A 24,063-nucleotide genomic window follows, 5' to 3' on the forward strand; every position below is an offset into this window, starting at 1 on the left:
CCAGAGAGATTATCATGTATCATGTACAATTTCTATTTTCGGAAAGGATTTGCTATTTCCAGAATGAACACATTTACACTAAACGTTGGAGGTAGTTTGAGCAACAGGATCAGATGTATTTGTATTTTTACTGACAACTGATGAGAAAGAAGCCCTTGGCTTTACTCACCTGTAGTTGTTTCCTGTTTCCTGTAATATTTCCTTTTAATCAGAATGCAGCTTAATAATTCATTCAATTTGTTTCCCCTGAAACACACACAATTTCTCAGAATCCACCTGCAGTGCATAAATGCATCCATAAACTCTCTCCATTTGTATCTGTTTGTTTCTGTGTGTGCACATGCGTGTTTGCTTCATACCGCAAACCTTCAATGACTGAATTTGATATTGTACAATCTTTATCCATGCAGCACGGTGCACTGTGGAACAGTAACATTGACAGTGTTGTGAGAAACGCATTATTCTACGCCTACTGGAGATGTATGGAATAATTATTATGTCTGTGGGCCCGGGACAATTAAATAATACCACAAAATCTGATCTCTAGACAACCATAACTAAGAGACGGCACTCTCCATCTTACTTCTAAAGAGTTAATCAATGTTTTTTTCTGGCCAATTTTCAGACTTGCATATTAACTACACTATTACATTTACATTTACATTTAAGTCATTTAGCAGACGCTCTTATCCAGAGCGACTTACAAATTGGAAAGTTCATACATATTCATCCTGGTCCCCCCGTGGGGAATGAACCCACAACCCTGGCGTTGCAAGCGCCATGCTCTACCAACTGAGCCACACGGGACCATGTCGCAATTGTCTCAAGGCTTAAAAATATTGATTTAACCTGTCTCCTCCCCTTCATCTACACTGGTTGAAGTGACATCAATAAGGGATCTTAGCTTTCACCTGAATTCACCTGGTCAGTCTATCATGGAAAGTAGTAGTCGCTTGATTATATAACATAGAAGCAACAATAACATTAAGATATATTGCCATGTGGCTGTGGAACCTGTTTGTACCCTATATTTGATCTATTTGTCAGTCTGCAGGGCAGCCACCATATTTAATATTTTCTTGTTCGGAAGAGGGCAATACCTTTTGACGTTTAATTTCTTATGATTTTTCAATATTATCAGAATCATGGTTAACAGGAGATTAGATTATGTATACACTGAGTGTACAAACATTAAGAACACTGACCCATGTTGACTCCAATGCTTCCCAAAGTTGTGTCAAGTTGCCTGGAAGTCCTTTGGCTGGTGGACTGTTCTTTATACACACGGGAAACTGTTGAGCATGGAAAAACCCAGCAGCGTTGCAGTTCTTGACACTCAAACCAGTGCGCCTGGCACCAACTACCATACCCCCCTTTCAAAGGCACTTCAATCTTTTGTCTTTCCAATTCACCCTCTGAATGGCACACATACACCGTCCATGTCTCAATTGTCTCAAGGCTTAAAAATATTGATTTAACCTGTCTCCTCCCCTTCATCTACACTGGTTGAAGTGACATCAATAAGGGATCTTAGCTTTCACCTGAATTCACCTGGTCAGTCTATCATGGAAAGAGCAGGTGTTCCTAATGTTTTTCACACTGTGTAGGTGAACGCTTCAGGAACCATGCCTGATTAATCATGTCAGTGACCGCGGTGGCGTGGACTCTTTAACATATAGAAATCAATTTCTCATTGATATCGCCAAGCCAGAGAAGACCAAACATGAATGTCAGTGTGGGTAAAATAACATACCTATCATCCACATATACAAATCATAGCTCAGTATAAAGCCTATAAAGCTTGCTTCTGGTGGGGGTGTTGGAACACATTCCCCCTGTGGTCTAGGATCTCCAAATACTCCAGTGATGGGGCCACTGTCCTACAAAGAGGGTCGTTCTTCTGCACCAACATCAAGCCACGGTTTTTACTCTGTGGTCAGTCAAGATCATAGCAGTTGTATGAACCTTCCTGCTGCTCACCAACTCATTCTAAAAGAGAATGTGGTCTCAATGAACTCAGTATAAACAAAGGTAAATGAATAGATACATAAACAAATCAGTTACACGCTTCAAGGAAGATCAGTTTATAATGGTAGTCTGTCATGGATGGTTTGTGTTTCATGTTGTGATTGATGACTACAATCAACAGTGATTTATTTTGGTGAAGAAAGCAGAAGGAATAGATTGAGGATCCAGTAAAATCAGCTATATTTGTTCTATCTTGATCTTTAGTTATGCAATCTAATGGGTCCATTCAATGCAGCCTGAGGGAGTCACCATATAGTCTCCCAATAATGGCTGAGTGTCTGCAGTGCCTTTTATTGTTTCACATTTCAGTTTTTTGCATCCAATGTCATCCTAGAGCTGTTGTTTTCTCTCTGTCTTGAAAAGCATGGGCAAGCTATGATTTGTTTTATGTTGAATGCTTGTTAAACTCTCAAGTAATAATTTTGTATGTGGCTTACAAACACAAATATAATATACATAAAATATATGCATAAATAATGGATGAGATACCTTCTGTTAAAGACTAAAGCTGGTTTAATTCAAACATCTAAAGTAATCATTTGATGACTAAAAAGGGACAGATTGAAGACAGATATTGTACACAGATCTGCTGAAACTTACCAAATGGTGCATTATGTGTTACGAATGCAATTATACTGAACAAAAATATATACGTTACATGCAACAACTCCAATGATTTTACTGAGTTACAGTTCACATAAGGAAATAAGTCAATTTAAATAAATTCATGAGACCCTAAACTCTTTCACATGACTGGGCAGGGGCACAGCCATGGGTGGGCCTGGGCCCTCCCACATGGGAGCCAGGCCCAACCAATCAGAATGAGTTTTTCCCCATAAAAGGGATTCATTACAGACAGAAATACTCCTCAGTTTCATCAGCTGTCCGGGTGGCTGGTCTCAGGTGAAGAAGCTGGATGTGGAGGTCCTGGTCTGGCGTGGTTACACGTGGTCTGCAGTTGTGAGGCCGGTTGGACGTACTTCCAAATTCTCTAAAATTATGTTGGAGGTGGCTCATGGTGAAGAAATTAACATTCAAACATCTAGCAACAGCTCTTGTGGACATTCCTGTAGTCAACATGCCAATTGCACTCTTGAGACATCTGTGGCATTGAGTTGTGTAACTAAACTGCACCTTTTACAGTTGCAAAAGGTGCACCTGTATAATGATCATGCTGTTTAATCAGCTTGTTGATATGCCACACCTGTCAGGTGGATGGATTGTCTTGGCAAAAGAGAAATGCTCACTAACAGGGATGTAGACAAATTTGTGCACAACATTTGAGAGAAACAAGCTTCCTGTGCGTATGAAACATTTCTGGGATCTTTTATTTCAGCTCATGAAACATGGACCCAACACTTGACATGTTGTGTTTATATGTTTGTTCAGTATAGTTAAACTTATGGATGTCATTGTATGGGGGAAAAAAAGTTTTTTCCTTGCTGGATAATTTTTGTTATTGATTTTAACCCGTCTTTGCTGGTGGCCACTGATCTGAGAGCTATAGTACTGGTTTGTAGTGTCTCTCGAACCCCATCACATGCTTTGCCTGGACTGATCCTGAATCAGCTGGTGCTCAGCCTCTCAGTGAGATGAAACACTCAGGTTGGAGTCATTAAAACTCGTTTTTCAACCACTCCACACATTTCTTGTTAACAAATTATAGTTTTGGCAAGTCGGTTAGGACATCTACTTTGTGCATGACACCATCAATTTTTCCAACAATTGTTTACAGACAGATTAGTTAACTTTTTTTATCACATTGTATCACAATTCCAGTGGGTCAGAAGTTTACATACACTAAGTTGACTGTGCCTTTAAACAGCTTGGAAAATTCCAGAAAATGTCATGGCTTTAGATGCTTCTGATAGGCTAATTGACATCATTTGAGTCAATTGGAGGTGTACCTGTGGATATATTTCAAGGCCTACCTTCAAACTCAGTGTCTCTTTGCTTGACATCATGTGAAAATCAAAAGAAATCATCCAAGAACTTAGAAAAAAGGATTGTAGACCTCCACAAGTCTGGTTCATCCTTGGGAGCAATTTCCAAACGCATGAAGGTACCACGTTCATCTGTACAAACAATAGTGCGCAAGTATAAACACCATGGGACCACGCAGCCGTCATACCGCCCAGGAAGGAGACGTGTTCTGTGTCCTAGAGATGAACGTACTTTGGTGCGAAAAGTCCAAATCAATCCCAGAACAACAGCAAAGGACCTTGTGAAGATGCTGGAGGAAACCGGTACAAAAGTATCTATATCCACAATAAAACGAGTCCTATATCGACATATCCTGAAAGGCCGCTCAGCAAGGAAGAAGCCACTGCTCCAAAACCGCCATAAAAAAGCCAGACTACGGTTTGCAACTGCACATGGGGACAAAGATCGTACTTTTTGGAGAAATGTCCTCTGGTCTGATGAAACAAAAATAGAACTGTTTGGCCATAATGACCATTTTTACGTTTGGAGGAAAAAGGGGGAGGCTTGCAAGCCGAAGAACACCATACCAATCGTGAAGCACGGCGGTGGCAGCATCATGTTGTGTGGGTGCTTTGCTGCAGGAGGGACTGGTGCACTTCACAAAATAGATGGCGTTATGAGGAGAGAAAATAATGTGGATATATTGAAGCAACATCTCAAGACATCAGTCAGGAAGTTAAAGCTTGGTCGCAAATGTGTCTTCCAAATGGACAATGACCCCAAGCATACTTCCAAAGTTGTGGCAAAATGGCTTAAGGACAACAAAGTCAAGGTATTGTAGTGGCCATCACAAAGCCCTGACCTTAATCCTATAGAAAATATGTGGGCAGAACTGATAAAGTGTGTGTGAGCAAGGAGGCCTACAAACCTAACTCAGTTACACCAGCTCTGTCAGGAGGATTGGGCCAAAATTCACCCAACTTATTGTGGGAAGCTTGTGGAAGGCTACACGAAACGTTTGACCCAAGTTAAACAATTTAACGGCAATGCTACCAAATACTAATTGAGTGTATGTAAACTTCTGACCCACTGGGAATGTGATGAAATAAATAAAATCTGAAATAAATCATTCTCTCTACTACCATTCTGACATTTTACATTCTTAAAATAAAGTGGTGATTCTAACTGACCTAAGACAGGGAATTTTTACTAGGATTAAATGTCAGTAATTGTGGAAAACTGAGTTTAAATGTATTTGGCTAAGGTGTATGTAAACTTCCGACTTCAACTGTATGGTTATAGGTGTGTGGTCACTGGTCACCATAGCAGACAGAAACAATGTGTGTCTTCCCATTGTACTTGGACTGGGATCAACCAAGTATCAGTGATCCATAAACAGTAATCAAATGTTCACTTAATCCAGTAGTGATTTATCCGTGAGAGATGCAGGCAGGCAGGCAGGCAGGCACGCACGCACGCACACACACACGGCCATGTGTTTGGTAGTTTTCTTATTGTCCATACTGTATATCTTTCATCAGAAAATAACATGACCATTCTGTTTACCTAGTATGAGTATTATTGGTTAGCCTGTAATGTATTGGTTGTCTGAGTCATGTACCTTTATGTCTGAGTAAATCCTACTGCATCTCTCCCCGTCTGTGACTGTCTAATGAGCTCTCTCTCTCTCTCAGCACATTATTAACTAGTCTTCTGTGTGTTCCTGCATCCACCTATGTCCTCCTCCTCACTCCAGGTTGACTTCACCAGCAATCTTCAGATATTATGACCATTCTTTATCTGTTGATCCCTGAGCTGCGCTTTATGCACCTTTATCACATTTCAGGAATTCTGTAGCTGATTGTTTTTTTTGGATTAAGGCCAAAGCACAGTTGTGCTGTAACTAATAATACCTTGGATTATGGATTTTCCATAATCTCCAAAATATATGTAATATTATTTACATTTTCTGCAGATGCACTGAAAGAAATAACACTGAAGACTCATCTTTATTGAAAAACAAAAATACAAAAATAAAATGAACAGAAAAATCCACTATATCATTTTTTGAGGGGTATCACTGAAATAAAGTTCTTCACTGCCAAAAATGAGACTCTATTTTTCATATCACAACTGGAATATTTTTTACATTAGCCAGGGTTTTGTGGGGAAACTCTATGTCAACACACACACACATACACTGGCATGGAACATCTCTGGAGTTCACAACTTGTATTTTTAGACCCATTCTTATTTCAAAAATGAACATTTGCAGTGACATGATATGAAGCTGAAGGGATAATATATAGCCTAAACCAGCAGTCTGACCAGCCTATGATAGTGACTGGATAATTCACACTTAGGCAGCAGAGGATCAAAACAACCTCAGTTCACACTTTATATCCGGACGCTATTGCATCATGTAATTGCATGGCCATTTTGTGTTACCATTGTATAACAACTATGTAACAACCACTTGTCACATAGCTATGTATAACCATGAAAAGGCTATCGGCTCAATTATCTGTAATATTATTTGAATGACACTTGGCTGACATCAAGGTTATCAAACCTGGCCTGACATTAGAAATTAATCTAGGTATAATCCCATGCTCATCTGAAATATAGCTCTGTCCTGAATATTTTTATTACAATTGATGTAATGCTGTTTTGTTGATTGGTCATTCAACACCCTTACCTTTTGAACTCCTTCAAACCTTCATATTTGAGAGGCAATACTCAATCCAAAATGAAGTGTGACCTAGACATCTCTGGATGAATACTTGAGTAATCAGAACATCTTTTGACTGAAGATGAATTTCAGCACCAGTAATTAACACATTGGTACACTGTGCCTGATGAGCATTGCTATTGCATTACACACACACACACACACACACACACACACACACACACACACACACACACACACACACACACACACACACACACACACACACACACACACACACACACACACACACACACTAGGTAAAAGTAAAAGAACGAGCCATGGTGGATTGTTTCTTTCCTTGCCCCGTCACTCTCTATGAAGGCAGATCAGCTTTACAGAGAGGTTTACACATCCACTGGCTCAGAATCGTCACCAGGGATTAACTTTTTCTTCTGCCTCAACGCACAGCACCGAATAAACTTCAGACTAAGGACACAGGCCTTTTCAAATGGAAATGAACAGTGCTGAATCATTTTCCTGCTGTGAGATTTCACCTTGGAATGCTTGGACCCCCCCCCCCCCCCCCCCCCCCCACAACCCAAACTGGATTTGTCTCAGAAAAACAAACCTGACAAAGTATAATTCCCCCAAACTCTCACAACAAACTCTGATTACAACCCTGCATTTATCAGGGTAGAGGATAAAAGGCTCTGCATCACTGGCATTGGCTGTAAAATGCTCCAGCCATTTGTGGGGAGAGTAGACACTGCCACGCTCTGATGGGGTTTCTTTCCCTGGCAGTCAGAGGTCTTTGTGGATCAAGCTGGTCTCTTATCTGTCTGGCCTGTATGGTCTAACCCTGCCATCAACCAGCTAACCTCTCCACTGCTGTCTGTCCACTGTCCAGCTGAGCAAAATCTCCTACTAAGACATGGTCATACAGTATGGGCCCATGTGTATACACTGCATTAACTTATATAACCACATGCATGTGAATAGTCACGCACACACAAACCCATACACACACACACACACGCACGCATGTACAAACACACACGCACACACACAAGCACACATATACACACACTCCAATGAGCAATCTGATTTGAAAAATAAAGAAATGCATAAGCCTTCACATAGATTCAGACACATGTATAGACAGAAACTGGAAAAATGAGGACCTAATATAAAAAGTCTCACCCTAGTCTCACCCTAGTCTTGAGGCATTTGCAGGAAAGGTCAATGAGTTTGTTAATCATTTCAAGACAGGCGGTCATATGGCTGACCCCTTTTCACTGCTTCTTCTCTGATAAAGTTAACGGAAAGTACGTGGAGTGTAGCAGACAGTGTTCAATTACTGGCAAATGTAATGTGGTGTTCAGATGTTCAGAGTGGAAACGAGAGATGCCCGACTTAAATTGGTTTTCATAACTGCAAAAACCATTCAGCAGGGCGGATGTACAGAAAGCATGTATGATTTCCAAGACCAACAGTTGAAAATGCATTGAAAATGGTTTCAGGTAAAGTAATACGCTTTGGACGTTTACAGATAATGGCACATTTCCACTTGATGTCTGACGACCCAAATGTGACTGTTGGTCGTTGATGCATGAAGTACATCATGCAGCACGATTCATTTAGCTTGTTAGGCATCAAGTGGATATGTTCTACACATAAAGAGTTAGCTTTTATCTGGAAACCTCCAATGGTTATTATTACTGCTACATTGACCTCATTGTGGAGATCATTTAAAAAAAACTCTGAAAGGGTTGTTGGCAATATGGAGCCTTACCTCTTTATCTAACTACCAATGCCCTGGCCACCTCTATGGTCTGCTTGTAAATCTCTGATAAAAGGTTATTTGATTGTGAAATTCCAAACATTGTGAGTGAAATCAGCAACTCACTGGAGAATATTGGCGTTAATCTGAAAAACAAATATTATCTGCATGCACAATATCATGGGTTAGTGGGTGGGTGGGGTACGGGGCAGAACCATTAAAAATGAAATAGAAAATAAATAAAAATCAGCAAAATCTCCATTATGCTTTTCCCCCCCAACATTTGGTTCTAAATTCAAAACAGAAATTGAAGTCCCCACTTCACAGGTACCACGAACACATTTTTCTTCAACCCCCCTCTCCAGTCTCCCCCTCCCCTTCCCCAGAAAGCAGCTGATTGTTCATCACGAACAAACTGAAACTAAAAAACAGAAACTCCTCCACTTGCGCCGGCCTATTATCCTTGGTCCCTCCATCCCTGCTGTGTACCCCCAACACACCTGTACACGTCGTTGTGTGCTGAGGGAATGTGTGTGTGTGTACTCAGAGTTGTGTGGGGTTAGACAGAGGGGAAAAAACACCCATGCTAAACGACTTGGTCAGCAGAGGAGGAATTCCACTCACGTACAAAAAAGGAATAAGACACCAAACTAGCCAACCGTGTTAGCATCACGCCTGTCTTATCAACCTGCTGTCCCGAGCCAGTGAAAGGGTCAACCTGGGGTAGTTTATCTGCAAAAGTCTCTCTATATCATTCTGTAATTGTTCTTCAATATACTGCTGTGGTATATCCAAGGCAAGGGGGACTGTTATAATCCTTGGCTGGGTAGACTCACAATGGTAATTGAGAGGTTGTTTTACAGTAGATACTGTTGCTGTGGCAGCCATGTTTAACTGCATCATCGGTTCACACCAGGTAGCAAAACAGAAGGGGTAAGGGTGCATGGGGTCCACACAAACGTGCTCCAAGCCTGAAAAATGTGGAGGAGTTGTTACAAAAAAAGAAAGACGGTACATCATTCCTGTATTCCTCAACTGAACTTGGTCACCTTTTTAATTCCATATATTTATATCCATATATATTTATATATAATTTTTTTTACAATTAAAAACACCATGGAGATGACAGACTATTTGGTTTCTTTTGTCTAAGAAGCTTCTCATTTAAATAAATGCATATACATAATTTCTCTCTTCATCACTCCATAGACCATCCCTCTGTTCATTCTTCCATACAGTATGCACATTGTTTATTCCATGATATTATTTTTCTCTATTCAGTTTAATCTCATCCCTTTGATGCAGAGCTCTCTACAGTCTTGACTTCAAAACACCACAGTTGTTTTACTGTAGATCCAGACAGGAAGCTAGGGCCCAGGCCTCGTTGTCTCATTGGCAGGGCTGGGCTGAGTCTCTGTGAGGTTCTCTAGGGCTCATTAACTGGGTCTCAGTGGGTCCATTAGGACTCAAACCCCCCGCTCCTCCACCATTGAGTGTCAGGAAGCACACAGTCTCTCTGGGCAGCTGAGGGGCGGCGCCGACGCTGTCTTCCTGCTTCCTGTGGGCAAGAGCCCTGAGATGCTCCTGGGCCTCCTCTAGGAGAAGGGCCACCTCATCCTGCTGCTGGCCCCCAATAGAGGAGGAGCAGGAGGTGGAGGTGGGGTGCAGCATGATGAGGGAGCGCCCTCCTACTTCCTTACTGGGCATGGTGCTGCAGGTGGCTGAGCCAGTAGCTGTTTGCAAACAGGAGACCTCGTCCTTGTGGCCCTGGACAGAGGGGATGATAGGGATGGAGCAGGTCCGGAAAGGAGGAGGGGAAGAGCGGCTTGGACATCTGGGACGCCTGAGGCTCCAGGTGGAAGTGGAGATGTCATGGTCCAGGCCCTGGTCCAGAGGACAGCAGCGCACCTTCACCCTGCTCTCCCACGACTGCTCCACCGACACGGGGGGTTGCATATTTAGAAAGGCATCCTGTTGCGGTTCGCTCCCGGCCCTCACAATCTGGCACCTGATGAAGGGAAGAGCGAAAAGAGAGAGATAGATAATTACAATTGCTGTCAATTCCCACGTGTACTCATTTCACTTCAAGAAAAGTTAATTGCTTTGAGTATCATTTTAACTCAAGCCTTTAAAGCACCTTCCCAAACAGAACAAGGGTACTCTGTGAGCCAAAATTCACCTTGCCATCTCAGAGGCATGAAGAGCACAAAAATGACAAGATGAGCTTGACATTTCTCTTTCATGTCTTTATCTAGCCAAACACTCTCACTTAGTATGAACTGGATCATGAGTTGGGAAAGTTAAGAGGGAGTTCAGACACTACATTATTGATTTGACACCTTGAAATGGGGATACTTAACTAAATGGAGCATGGCATGAATATTTAGTCCAACAAGAATATGTTTGACGCATCTGAGCATCTAGGATAATTAATGAAGTAATCAGCGCTCAACAATGTCCCCATTCCCTTTTAGACATGAGATAGTCCACCACCCGACATAGAAATTGCTTTTGTGCTTCATGAGGCACTTTCAAAGTCAAAGTGTTGTTGATATCAAATATTGATTCTTTGCTCTCTCTTCTTTTTCTCAAAGTGATCTGGCATAAGCTACCTCACATTACAGCAACACATCCTCTCTGTAATATCAACGTCTCAATTGAGGTACAATCTAGGGCTTGGGGCTCATTATCTTTGTGTAATAATTCATAATCCCTGACAAAGGCTAGCTGCTCTTGTCGCATCAATATTTAACTTTGAGTCACTCTCTTTCTTGTAATAGCCTAATCAGAGATGTAAGCCTCCATCAAGGGGGTTTTCAAAGCTGATGATTCTCTTTTCACTGAGGTTTTGGAATGAGCCCCAAACGAGCCACATTTAGAAAGCCATATTGGGCCTTGCTCTCCGATAACAGGGATGTCAGTTTGCTAATGCCCACAATAACATTTGGAGCAAATCTCGTTAGATGTGGGAAATACAATCAGCCTGAAAACATCCATGCATGCACCCAACAGAGTGCAAATATACGACCATGGTGTACAGAATTAAACATTGTAATACAAAATTGCTCTGTTCATAGATTTGAGGTGAGATTATAGAAGTGCGTTGTACAGTATGTGCTGTACACATACAGTGCCATCGGAAAGTATTCAGACTCCTTTACTTTTTCCATATTTTGTTAGATTACAGCCTTATTCTAAAATGTATTAAATTGTTTTTCCCTCATCAATCAACACACAATACCCTATAATGAAAAAGCAAAAACAGGTTTCAAGAAATATTTGCTCATTTATAAATAAATAAAAATTAAATATACCATTTAAATACGTATTCAGACCCTTTGCTCAGTACTTTGTTGAAGCACCTTCGTCAGCGATTACAGCCTTGAGTCTTCTTGAGTATGACGCCACAAGCTTGGCACATCTGTATTTTGGGAGTTTCTCCCATTCCTCTCTACAGATCCTCTCAAGCTCTGTCAGGTTGAACAGGGAGCGTTGCTTCACAGCTATTTTCAGGTCTCTCCAGAGATGTTCGATTGGGTTCAGGTCTGGGCTCTGGCTGGGCGACTCAAGGACATTGAGAGACTTGTCACAAAGCCACTCCTGCTTTATTTTGGCTGTATGTTTAGAGTTGTTGTCCTGTTGGAAGGTGAACCTTCGCCCCAGTCTGAGGTCCTGAGCACTCTGGAGCAGGTTTTCATTTTGGATTTCTCAGTACTTTGCTCTGTTCATCTTTGCCTCGACACTGAAAAACATCCCCACAGCATGATGCTGCCACCACCATATTTCAGGTGTCATGTTTCCTCCAGACGTGACGCTTGGCATTCAGGCCAAAGAGTTCAAACTTGGTTTCATCAGACCATAGAATCTTGTTTCTCATGATCTGAGAGTCTTTAGGTGCCTTTTGTCAACTCCAAGCGGGCTGTCATATGCATTTTACTGAGGAGTGGCTTCCGTCTGGTCACTCAGCAGTCTTGGTGGAGTGCTGCAGAGATGGTTGTTCTTCTGGAAGGTTCTCCCATCTCCACAGAGGAACTGTAAAGCTCTGACAGAGTGACCATCGGGTTCTTGGTCACCTCCCTAACCAAGACCCTTCTCCCCCTGATTATTTCACTTAGTTTTGCCGGGCGGCTAGCTCTAGGAAGAGTTTTGCTGGTTCCAAACTTCTTTCATGTAAGAATGATGGAGGCCACTGTATTCTTGGGGACCTTCAATGCTGCAGAAATGTTTTGCTACCCTTCCCCAGATCTGTGCCTTGACACAATCCTGTCTCGGATCTCCACAGACAATTCCTTTGACATCATGGCTTGGTTTTTGATCTGACATGCACTGTCAACTGTGGGACCTTACATAGACAGGTGTGTGCCTTTCCAGATCATGTCCAATCAATTGAATTTACCGCAAGTGGACTCCAATCAAGTTGTAGAAACATCTCAAGGATGATCAATGGAAACAGGATGCACCTGAGCTCAATTTCGAGTCTCATAGCAAAGGGTCTGAATACTTATGTAAATAAGGTATTTCTCTTTTTATTTTTAATACATTTGCTAAAATGTCTAAAAACCTGTTTTCGCTTTGTCATTATGTGGTATTGTAAGTAGATTGCTGAGGATTTAAACAAATGTAATCCCTTTTAGAATAAGGCTGTAACATAACAAAACGTGGAAAAAGTCAAGAGGTCTGAGTACTTTCCCGAAGGCACTGTACATGATTGTACTTTGTATTTTAATTATCTACATTGATTTATGTAGATATCTACAGTTGAAGTCAGAAGTTTACATACACTTAGGTTGGAGTCATTAAAACTTGTTTTTCAACCACTCCACAAATTTCTTGTTAACAAACTATACTTTTGGCAAGTCGGTTAGGACATCTACCTTGTGCATGACAAGTAATTGTTTACAGACAGATTATTTCACTTATATTTCACTGTATCACAATTCCAGTGGTTCAGAAGTTTACATACACTAAGTTGACTGTGCCTTTAAACAGCTTGGAAAATTCCAGAAAACGATGTCATGGCTTTAGTAGCTTCTGATAGGCTAATTGACATCATTTGAGTCAATTGGAGGTGTACCTGTAGATCTAATTCAAAGCCTACCTTTCAAGGCCTCTTTGCTTGACATCATGTGAAAATCAAAAGAAATCATCCAAGACCTCAGAAAAAAAGATTGTAGACCTCCACAAGTCTGGTTCATCCTTGGGAGCAATTTCCAAATCCCTGAAGGTACCACGTTCATCTGTACAAACAATAGTACACAAGTATAAACACCATGGGACCACACAGCCGTCATACCGCTCAGGAAGGAGACGCGTTCTGTCTCCTAGAGATGAACGTACTTTGGTGCGAAAAGTGCAAATCAATCCCAGAACAACAGCAAAGGACCTTGTGAAGATGCTGGAGGAAACAGGTACAAAAGTATCTATATCCACAGTAAAACGAGTCCTATATCGACATAACCGCCATAAAAAGCCAGACTACGGTTTTCAACTGCACATGGGGACAAAGATCGTTGAAGATCTGTCCTCTGGTCTGATGAAACAAAAATAGAACTGTTTGGCCATAATGACCATTTTTATGTTTGGAGGAAAAAGGGGGAGGCTTGCAAGCCGAAAAACACCATCCCAACCATGAAGCACGGGGGTGGCAGCATCATGTTGTGGGGGTGGTTTGCTGCAGGAGGGACTGGTGATTGATGGCATCATGAGGCATGAAAATTATGTGGATATATTGGAGCAACATCTCAAGACATCAGTCAGGAAGTTAAAGCTTGGTCGCAAATAGTTTTTCCAAATGGACAATGACCTCAAGCATACTTCCAAAGTTGTGGCAAAATGGCTTAAGGACAAAAAAGTCAAGGTATTGGAGTGGCCATCACAATGCTCTGACCTCAATCCCATAGAAAATGTGTGGGCAGAACTGAAAAAGCATGTGTGAGCAAGGAGGCCTACAAACCTGACTTAGTTACACCAGCTCTGTCAGGAGGATTGGGCCAAAATTCACACAACTTATTGTGGGAAGCTTGTGGAAGGCTACCCAAAACGTTTGACCCAAGTTAAACAATTTAAAGGCAATGCTGCCAAATACTAATTGAGTGTATGCAAACTTCTGACCCACTGGTAATGTGATGAAATAAATAAAATCTCAAATAAATCATTCTCTCTACTATTATTCTGACATTTCACATTCTTAAAATAAAGTGTTGATCCTAACTGACCTAAGACAGGGAATTTTTACTATGATTTATTGTCAGGAATTGTGAAACACTAAGTCTAAATGTGTTTGGCTAAGGTGTATGTAAACTTCCGACTTCAAATGTATATATAGATTTTATGGATGTTTAGATTATACTGTCATGTTTCATTATGGTTTATGAATGTAAATGACAAAGACACTGGTACAGTAGACATTGAACATTTAGATTTTTGTTTTTTTAGCAAATGCTCTTATCCAGAGTCAGAGCCTGGGATAGTAGTGATCATTTTCATGAATGAACACGCTATTCCAGCTGAGAAAGCTGGTAGGTGCAGCAAAGCAGGGACAGGATTGGACCATTCCTGTCAGACAAGAACATTACAGAGAATTCTGGGACAGACTATTGGCTGGTTCATTCAGGGGTAATATCCTGAATAATTAGGAGCCCATTAAAGATAGACAGAGTAGTCTATTAGAATGTTATAGACCAGAGGAGGGCGAGGGAACTTACGATCCAGTCTGGTGGGGCCAGAACAGTCAAGGTTCACCATCAATGCTTCCTTATGTAATTGACCTTGTCAGAGGTATCAATTACAGGGATAGTGACCTTGTCAGAGAAATCAATTACAGTAGTAGTGACCTTGTCAGTAGAATCAATTACAGTGGTAGTGACCTTGTCAGAGGAATCAATTACAGTAATAGTGACCTTGTCAGAGGAATCAATTAAAGTAATAGTGACCTTGTCAGTAGAATCAATTACAGTAATAGTGACCTTGTCAGAGGAATCAATTACAGTAATAGTGACCTTGTCAGAGGAATCAATTACAGGGAGAGTGACCTTGTCAGTAGAATCAATTACAGTAATAGTGACCTTGTCCGAGGAATCAATTACAGTAATAGTGACCTTGTCAGAGGAATCAATTACAGTAATAGTGACCTTGTCAGAGGAATCAATTAAAGTAGTAGTGACCTTGTCAGAGGAATCAATTACAGTAATAGTGACCTTGTCAGAGGAATCAATTAAAGTAGTAGTGACCTTGTCAGAGGAATCAATTACAGTAATAGTGACCTTGTCAGAGGAATCAATTACAGTAATAGTGACCTTGTCAGTGGAATCATTACAGTAATAGTGACCTTGTCAGTAGAATCAATTACAGTAATAGTGACCTTGTAGAAAGGAGCCAAGTTACATCTCAGGCAGGTACTTTGATATCAGATTTATGCAGAAGTACTGTATCTCCACACTCTGTCTGCAACACTTTCACCGCAATGACAGAAAGGCATTTGCATAATTCAATTATACCTCTGTGCATTTGAGAAATCTGACAGGTGTATCTAAAAATACTGGTTACAATAGAACACAAGTGGAGTTCTGTGTTGGTGTAGGCCTAAGCCATTCTGGAGAGATAACAGCAAGTTTTTCTGACAGGCACGGAATGAGAGGGATAGCACTTCTTACTGATTTGTTTTTACTGTTGTATGCAAAACAGGTAGTTTCTACATTCCTCCTCTCTCTCCTCTCTCTCTACCTCCCTCTCTGACTCTTTTTTCTCTCACACGCTCTCGCTCATTGTGTTCTCTCATGTCACCCTTTACCGCAGTGTCTCCATGGCAACTCACTGGAATGGGGATTCTCTCTCTATGTGCTGGTTGTCTGTAAATCTGTAAATAGGTCAGTCAGTCTTTTCAACTAATCATGTGCTCCTGCCTTCAGGGCCAGCTGGAGGCTATGTCTAGCATCTGGTATGTCAGCAGAGTTAGGCCGTTCACCTGTTATTGCTTATTCTACAAGCACCTGACAGTGGTCTGCACCTAGAGTTGTAGAGTACAGGACAGACTTATATTCTTAGAATAAGGGGTTCCAAAAGGGTTCTTCCACTGTCCCCGTAGGATAAGCCTTTTTGGTTTCAGGTAGAACCCTTTGGGTTCCATGTACAACCAACCAAAAGGATTTTCCCTGCCAAACTAGTTATTCAAAGGGTTCTCTTATGGGGACACCCTTTTAGGTTCTAGATGGCCCCTTTTTTTCTAAGAATTTATAATATCAACCAATTAGTTGACTGGAACATTCCCTGTAACACGACTGACCTTATCCACATGTCTAAAGCACTGCCCTCTTTGTAAAAGTTCCTGCTATGCTGTTATGACATTTCAAAGTCTATCAGTATAACACTATCTATTTCATTGGCAATGATAGTGATATTTTTATTGGCTGAGTCCCCACAGAGTCTGTCTTTTTCAGTGAGTCCTGCCTGGTTTCAAGGTCTTGCTGTTCAGCTTCCCACTGAATCCCTCCACCCGTCACGCACTGACAAACTAAGAGAGAGGAAGGGCAGCGTTGGACCGTCATTAAAAATACAATCCACCGCCGACCGGCCAAGCACTCCATTTGAGCTAACGCCATTTTACTGGAGATCCTAACATAACCTCATTTTTTATCTTTGCTCAGCACAGTGAAAAACAAAGAGAAGGAGTAAAAACTAGAGTGCAGTGAGCCTTTCTTTTTTCACTTCTAAAAAAATTCTGCCTCTGAAATTTCTCCTCTTGAAATTAAGTCTAAAGCTTTGTCAGAGCCGAGGCAGCAGCATTCCACGTTCTGGGGCTTTATTTAAGCAATAAGGCATGAGAACTCGAAAATTATTTTGTGATAACTCCGGACTAAGGGCTGTTCTTAAGCCCAAGGTGAAGCCAGGGCTGGGGAAACAGCCCTTAGGAGGGTGTTATTCTCAATGATTCCCAAGTTTGAGGGCCTTATTGCTTTATAAAACGGTTGCCAACATACACAAAAAAGATTCATGACATGTTTTCATTAAAAACGTTATTATATTGAGTAAATTTGTTTTATTTGATCCTTACACCATACAATATAGTCCTGGCAAAAGCCAGTTGTTAGTTCTGAAATTGCTAGCCAAATGGGCTGGTCGCTAATTATAGCCATTCTATTTGCAACAGACAGCAAACTATGTTTGTTTTACCTTTGTTTCTATTGCCATTTCTTTGAATATATCGATTATAATGATCATGATAAATGAATCCGCCTGGCTCAGAGAAGCTGTTATTCTCTTCACGTTCATATGCATGCACGGTGGAGATTGCAAAAAAACTGCAACATTGTTCCACAGGTCTAAGAGGCAGACAGCAAGGTTTACAAACCCCAACCGTTGCAAATCAAATGCTAGCCTAGTAGCATATGGAAATATTTTGTGTGGACACTTTTACCAGAAGAGATTACGTTTATAAATTGATGGCCTACATGTAGGCTCTGCTATCAATCAATCAGCATCCAGGATCCAAACAACCTGTTTTATAATTAGAGAGAAAGAGAGAGGGAGAGACAGAGAGAGAGATAAAGAAAGAAAGATGGAGAGATATCGAGATCGAGAGAGAGAGAGAGAGAGAGAGAAAGAAAGAAAGAAAAAAAGAAAGAAAGAAAGAAAGGGGGTGACTTGAAAAGGACAGAGAGAAGGCGAGAGAGAAAGAGCGAGAGAGAGTGAGCGAGAGAGAGAGAGAGAGAGAGAGAGAGGAGACTTGAGGAGATAGCTAGAAAGGAAACAGGATGGAGAGAGGGAGCGAGAGAGAGAGAGAGAGGGCGAGAGACAAAAAGAGAGAAGTAGAGCGAGAGAGAGCTAAAGCAAGTGGAGGAGAGAAAGCAGACCTCGCCCTGTGGGATTTGGAGACAGAGACTCTTGTTTAAAGATTACAGGTGGACCCATAAATCAGAGATGAAAGATGTCAGAGGTGTGATGACAGAGGCAGACAGAAGGGCCACACAGCCTGGGATATAAGCCTGGGATAGGAGCCTGGGATGGTAGCCTGGGATGGTAGCCTGGGATAGGCGCCTGGGATAAGAGCCTGGGTTATGAGCCTGGGTTAGGAGCCTGGGAAAGGCACATGGGATAAGAGCCTGGGATGGTAGCCTGGGATAAGAGCCTGGGTTAGGAGCCTGGGTTAGGAGCCTGGGTTAGGAGCCTGGGTTAGGAGCCTGGGATAGGAGCCTGGGAAAGGCACATGGGATAAGAGCCTGGGATGGTAGCCTGGGATACGAGCCTGGGTTAGGAGCCTGGGTTAGGAGCCTGGGATAGGAGCCTGGGATAGGAGCCTGGGATAAGAGCCTGGGATGGTAGCCTGGGATAGGCGCCTGGGATAAGAGCCTGGGATAAGAGCCTGGGTTAGGAGCCTGGGATAAGAGCCTGGGTTAGGAGCCTGGGTTAGGAGCCTGGGATAAGAGCCTGGGATGGTAGCCTGGGATAGGCTCCTGGGATAAGAGCCTGGGATAGGCGCCTGGGATAAGATCTGGGATAGGAGCCTGGGATTGGAGCCTGGGATCGGCTGGGCTCATTATGCAGCATTCCTCCTCTTCAAAACGGACACAGCAGTGCTCTCTTTCTGTTAGAGAATAATGACCCCGAAACCACTGCAGCAAACAGAAACAGTCTGAATGTATAAGTACCTAAACTCTGGGAGTCTGGGGTTGTGTAAAATCAGTTTTTCAGTGATATGTTACTATGACAAAAACAGTGTTGTTTAATCTTTTACGTTTGGAAAACTTATTGGGGGACAAACTTGTTAACCCCCGCAAGCTGCCGGCCCAGACGGCATCCCTAGCCGCGTCCTCAGAGCATGCGCATACCAGCTGGATGGTGTGTTTACAGACATATTCAATCACTCCCTATCCCAGTCTGCTGTCCCCACATGCTTCAAGATGGCCAACATTGTTCCTGTACCCAAGAAAGCAAAGGTAACTGAACTAAATGGCTATCGCCCCGTAGCACTCACTTCTGTCATCATGAAGTGCTTTGGGAGACTAGTCAAGGATCACCTCCACCTTACCTGTCACACTAGACTCACTTCAATTTGCTTACCGTACAAATAAGTCCACAGATGATGTAATCGCCATCACACTGCACACTACCCTATCCCATTTGGACAAGAGGAATACCTATGTAAGAATGCTGTTCATTGACTATAGCTCAGCATTCAACACCACAGTATCCTCCAAGCTCATCATGAAGCTTGAGGCTCTGGGTCTGAACCCTGCCCTGTGCAATTGGGCCTGGACTCCCTGATGGGCCGCCCCCAGGTGGTGAAGATAGGAAACAATATCTCCACTTCGCTGATCCTCAACACTAGGGCCCCACAAGGGTGCTTGCTCAGCCCCCTCCTGTACTCCCTGTTCACCCACGACTGCATGGCCATGCACTCCTCCAACTCAATCATCAAAATTGCAGACAACACAACAGTAGTAGGCTTGATTGCCAACAACAACGAGACAGCCTACAGGGAGCAGGTGAGGGCTCTGGGAGTGTGGTGTCAGGAAAATAACCTCTCACTCAATGTCAAAACATAGGAGATGATCATGGTCTTCAGGACACAGCAGAGGGAGCACCCCCCTATCCACATCGACGGGACAGCAGTGGAAAAGTGGAACGTTTTAAGTTCCTCGGCATACACATCACTGACAAACTGAAATGGTCCACCCACACAGACAGTGTGGTGAAGAAGGCGCAACAGCGCCTCTTCAACCTCAGGAGGCTGAAGAAATGTGGCTTGTCACCTAAAATACAATTGAGAGCATCCTGTTGGGCTGTATCAGCACCTGGTACGGCAACTGCACCACCCACAACAGCAGGGCTCTCCAGAAGGTGGTGCGGTCTGCACAACTCATCCCCGGGGGCAAACTACCTGAAAAACAGCTTCTATCTCAAGGCCATCAGATGGTTAAATAGCTATCACTAGCACAGAGAGGCTGCTTGGCAACTTTAATAAATTGAACACGAGTCACTTTAATAATGTCACTTTAATAATGTTTACATATCTTGCATTACTCTTCTCGTATGTATTTACTGTATTCTATACTATCTTCTGTATCTAAGTCTATACCACTCTGACATTGCTCATCCATATATTTAGATATTCTTCATTCCATTCCTTAGATTTGTGTGTATTAGGTATTTGTTGTGAAATGGTTAGATTACTTGTTAGATATTACTGCCCTGTCAGAACTAGAACCACAAGCATTTTGCTCAATAACATCTGCTAAACATGTGTATGTGACCAATGACATCTGCTAAACCCGTGTATGTGACCAATGACATCTGCTAAACACGTGTATGTGACCAATGACATCTGCTAAACCCGTGTATGTGACCAATGACATCTGCTAAACATGTGTATGTGACCAATGACATCTGCTAAACACGTGTATGTGACCAATGACATCTGCTAAACCCGTGTATGTGACCAATGACATCTGCTAAACACATGTATGTGACCAATGACATCTGCTAAACACGTGTATGTGACCAATGACATCTGCTAAACACGTGTATGTGACCAATGACATCTGCTAAACACGTGTATGTGACCAATGACATCTGCTAAACACGTGTATGTGACCAATGACATCTGCTAAACACGTGTATGTGACCAATGACATCTGCTAAACACGTGTATGTGACCAATGACATCTGCTAAACCCGTGTATGTGACCAATGAGATCTGCTAAAGACGTGTATGTGACCAATGACATCTGCTAAACCCGTGTATGTGACCAATGACATCTGCTAAACCCGTGTATGTGACCAATGACATCTGCTAAACCCGTGTATGTGACCAATGACATCTGCTAAACCCGTGTATGTGACCAATACAATTTGATTTGATGATTTGATTTGAACTTTACCAACACATTAATTCTGAGTTTGCAGAAGTAGTTTTCAAGGTGAAGGACATGATGTCCACATTTTCACTATTACTGCTACTGTAAGTTGAATGACAATTGAGATGTAGTCAGTACTAATGTCTCTGATAAACCGACAGTGTAACTTACCCTCTCAATGATTCAACCTCCCTCTCAGACGACTCCAACTCCTGGAGGTGTTGGTAGGCGGGGCCAGAATGTTTGGATCCTCCATTTGGATTTAGTCTTCCCCTGGGTATAGGCAGAGTTCTACGCGGTACTGACCAATGGGTGGCTCTACTTCTCTGGTCTGGACTGTGAGACAGGGAGCCGCTTCTGAAATCAAGCACAGGGAAAGGGATCAAAAGTGGATTATTCGATTTTCCGATTTGGTCACACATTATTTAGATAATCCCAAATAGATGCTCTACAGACGGTCATACTATCGACACAGAGGTGACACGTCATTCAGGAAAGAGCCCTACCTGTTTTGAGCCCCATACCCCCCCCCCCAAAAAAATATAATAAGTGTCACATGTCACATAATTTAAAAATATATATATCATTGAGTTAGTAAAGCCACATACAAACAGGCAGCTCCAAAATGCAGGTGTTTCAGCCTAGCTCAGTGCTTTCTGTGGTGGTGGGGCAGGCCAGCAGAAAATCGGAGCATTGCACTGTGATTGGCTCAGTGTTCTGAGCCCTTTGGGGGTAGACATCAAGAATGTGAGCCCTTGGTGAGCCCTATGGTCCTGCCATAGACTTAGATTAGAAGTGCTCTTCCAAGAAAGCTCAAGGTCATTGGCCACAAATAAAATGACGTCAAATTTCGTTATAGCTACATTAGCTTTGATTGGACTCTTAGCTTGCAGTCATCATCATAAATCAAGTAGACAATCTACTGGCAAATCCTTTTTAATCCTTGTCATATGAAGATAAATAATGAAGATAAATTGCAGATAAAATGTATCGATGCTCATCGGCCATTGGAATTAAGCATTACACAACAAGTGGGAAATCGCTAATTCAACAATGAGTTGTTTGGAAGGAATCGGTGACAGTGGCTAACTGCAAGCATTGCAACTGGGAAGTGCGGAATAAACACACTCAGACTGGGAAAATACGTTTTCAACGGTCATCCAACTCGGAAATGTAAATCTTTCTCTTTCTTTGATGACAACATTTTCATTCCAAAATGTCTTGTATGCTGCTGCATAAATGATGTAGGAAGATATGGTCAGCCATATCAGCTATGTTTTTAAAATAAAGGCAGTAAATTAGGCTGAATGAATTGTTTCGCTGCCACACAAGACTCCGCTGATGGCCAGGTAAGGATTCACTCCATTGTGCTGAAAAGAAAGCTCTGCTGTTGGGACAGATTTATGTAGTCTCTAACAGATTGTGGGCACTGTTTGTCACTGTTATAGTGCAATGAATGTATTGTTTAGTGTTTAGTTGTGTAGTGGCTTTGCTGGCATGCATCTAATTTTTTTGTTTTGAGTTTGCCCCACCAAGATTTACATGCTAAAATCGCCACTGTCGACAAAGTATCTATTGATAAGCAAATGCTTTCTAAGGTTACGGTTAGGGTTGAAGGGAAGGGGGGATACCTAGTCAGTTGTACAACTGAATGCCTTCAACTGAAATGTGTCTTCCGCATTTAACCCAACCCCTCTGAATCAGAGAGGTGTGGGGTGTTGCCATAATCGACATCCGGTGACTGGCCCAATGCTCTAACCACTAGGCTACCTTAGAATAAGGGTTAAGGTTATGGTTAGAATAAGGTGCATGAGGGTTAATGTTAGGATGTTAGGGTTAGGATAAGGGTTAAGGTTAGGGTTAGCATAATGGTTAAGGTTAGGGTTAGGATAAGGGTTAGGGTTAGGGTTAATGTTAGGGTTAGGGCTAAGGTTAGGGTTAGTGGATAGTTAGTTGAAATGTCGTTGACAGTTTTTTGAACATCTACTGCACATCTACTGAACATCTACAAACCATCTACTTGGGATAGGGTTAGGGTTAGGGTTAGGGTTAGGGTTAGGGTTAGGGTTAGGGTTAGGGTTAGGGTTAGGGTTAGGGCTAAGGTTAGGGTTAGTGGATAGTTAGTTGAAATGTCGTTGACAGTTTTTTGAACATCTACTGCACATCTACTGAACATCTACAAACCATCTACTTGGGACTATACAGATAAAGTGCTACCCTCTGTTGTGAGCCATCACATGGCTGTGGATGAGAAGATGTACCACCAGGAGTTCCCCATCCAGAAAATGAACAACTTGAACAGCAAAATGAACATCACTTAGTTCCAAGGCGCTCGCTACACAGAGGGACCACATAAACTGCTAAAGACAGGCTATTGGACAAGTGTGGCTGATTGCCAATCCATCTAGGAGAAAAGGAATCAGGCCATTTCTCCAGTCAATTAAACTTGAGTTTCCCCTGTCATACAACCTTTGTGTCCCTTTGCTAACACATCTCCTGTTTCTTGCTGCAGTGTGAGTTTCTGGGTTTCTGCCGTTTGTTGACATGATTGGGGTTTGGGGTAGGAAGTCATTGATTAGTCATGTGCAGTGAGGACTTTGGAAACTTCTCTCTGTGTGCCAGATCATATCTTTATTGATAGTTTAACCCCAGTATACATGAAATGCTTATAGACAAGTGAAGACTATTTGATTTGATGCTAGATAAGTCTTGTAACTAACCATCTGCCAAAGTTGTGGGGATAGAACAAAGTGATGGCCAATAATAATAATAATAGTAATTTATTACATTTCTATAGCACTTCAAAG

The 24,063-nt window shown here is 42.1% G+C and overlaps 1 protein-coding gene across 2 annotated transcripts in view; it reads right to left on the reverse strand.

Moving 5' to 3' along the window:
* Positions 1-9,700: 9,700 nt before the first annotated feature.
* Positions 9,701-24,063, reverse strand: part of LOC139562391 (pro-neuregulin-3, membrane-bound isoform) — a 421,017-nt gene continuing 406,654 nt past the window's right edge. For both annotated transcript variants that reach the window (XM_071380085.1, XM_071380084.1), the window contains exons 8-9: positions 21,428-21,613; positions 9,701-10,413 (exon numbers count right to left, since the gene is read on the reverse strand). In XM_071380085.1, the coding sequence (XP_071236186.1) occupies positions 9,795-10,413; positions 21,428-21,613 (805 nt within the window). In that variant the 3' untranslated portion in view covers positions 9,701-9,794. The remainder of the gene's footprint in view (positions 10,414-21,427; positions 21,614-24,063) is intronic.

Source organism: Salvelinus alpinus, chromosome 32 (assembly GCF_045679555.1).
Source record: "Salvelinus alpinus chromosome 32, SLU_Salpinus.1, whole genome shotgun sequence".
NCBI lineage: Eukaryota > Metazoa > Chordata > Actinopteri > Salmoniformes > Salmonidae > Salvelinus > Salvelinus alpinus.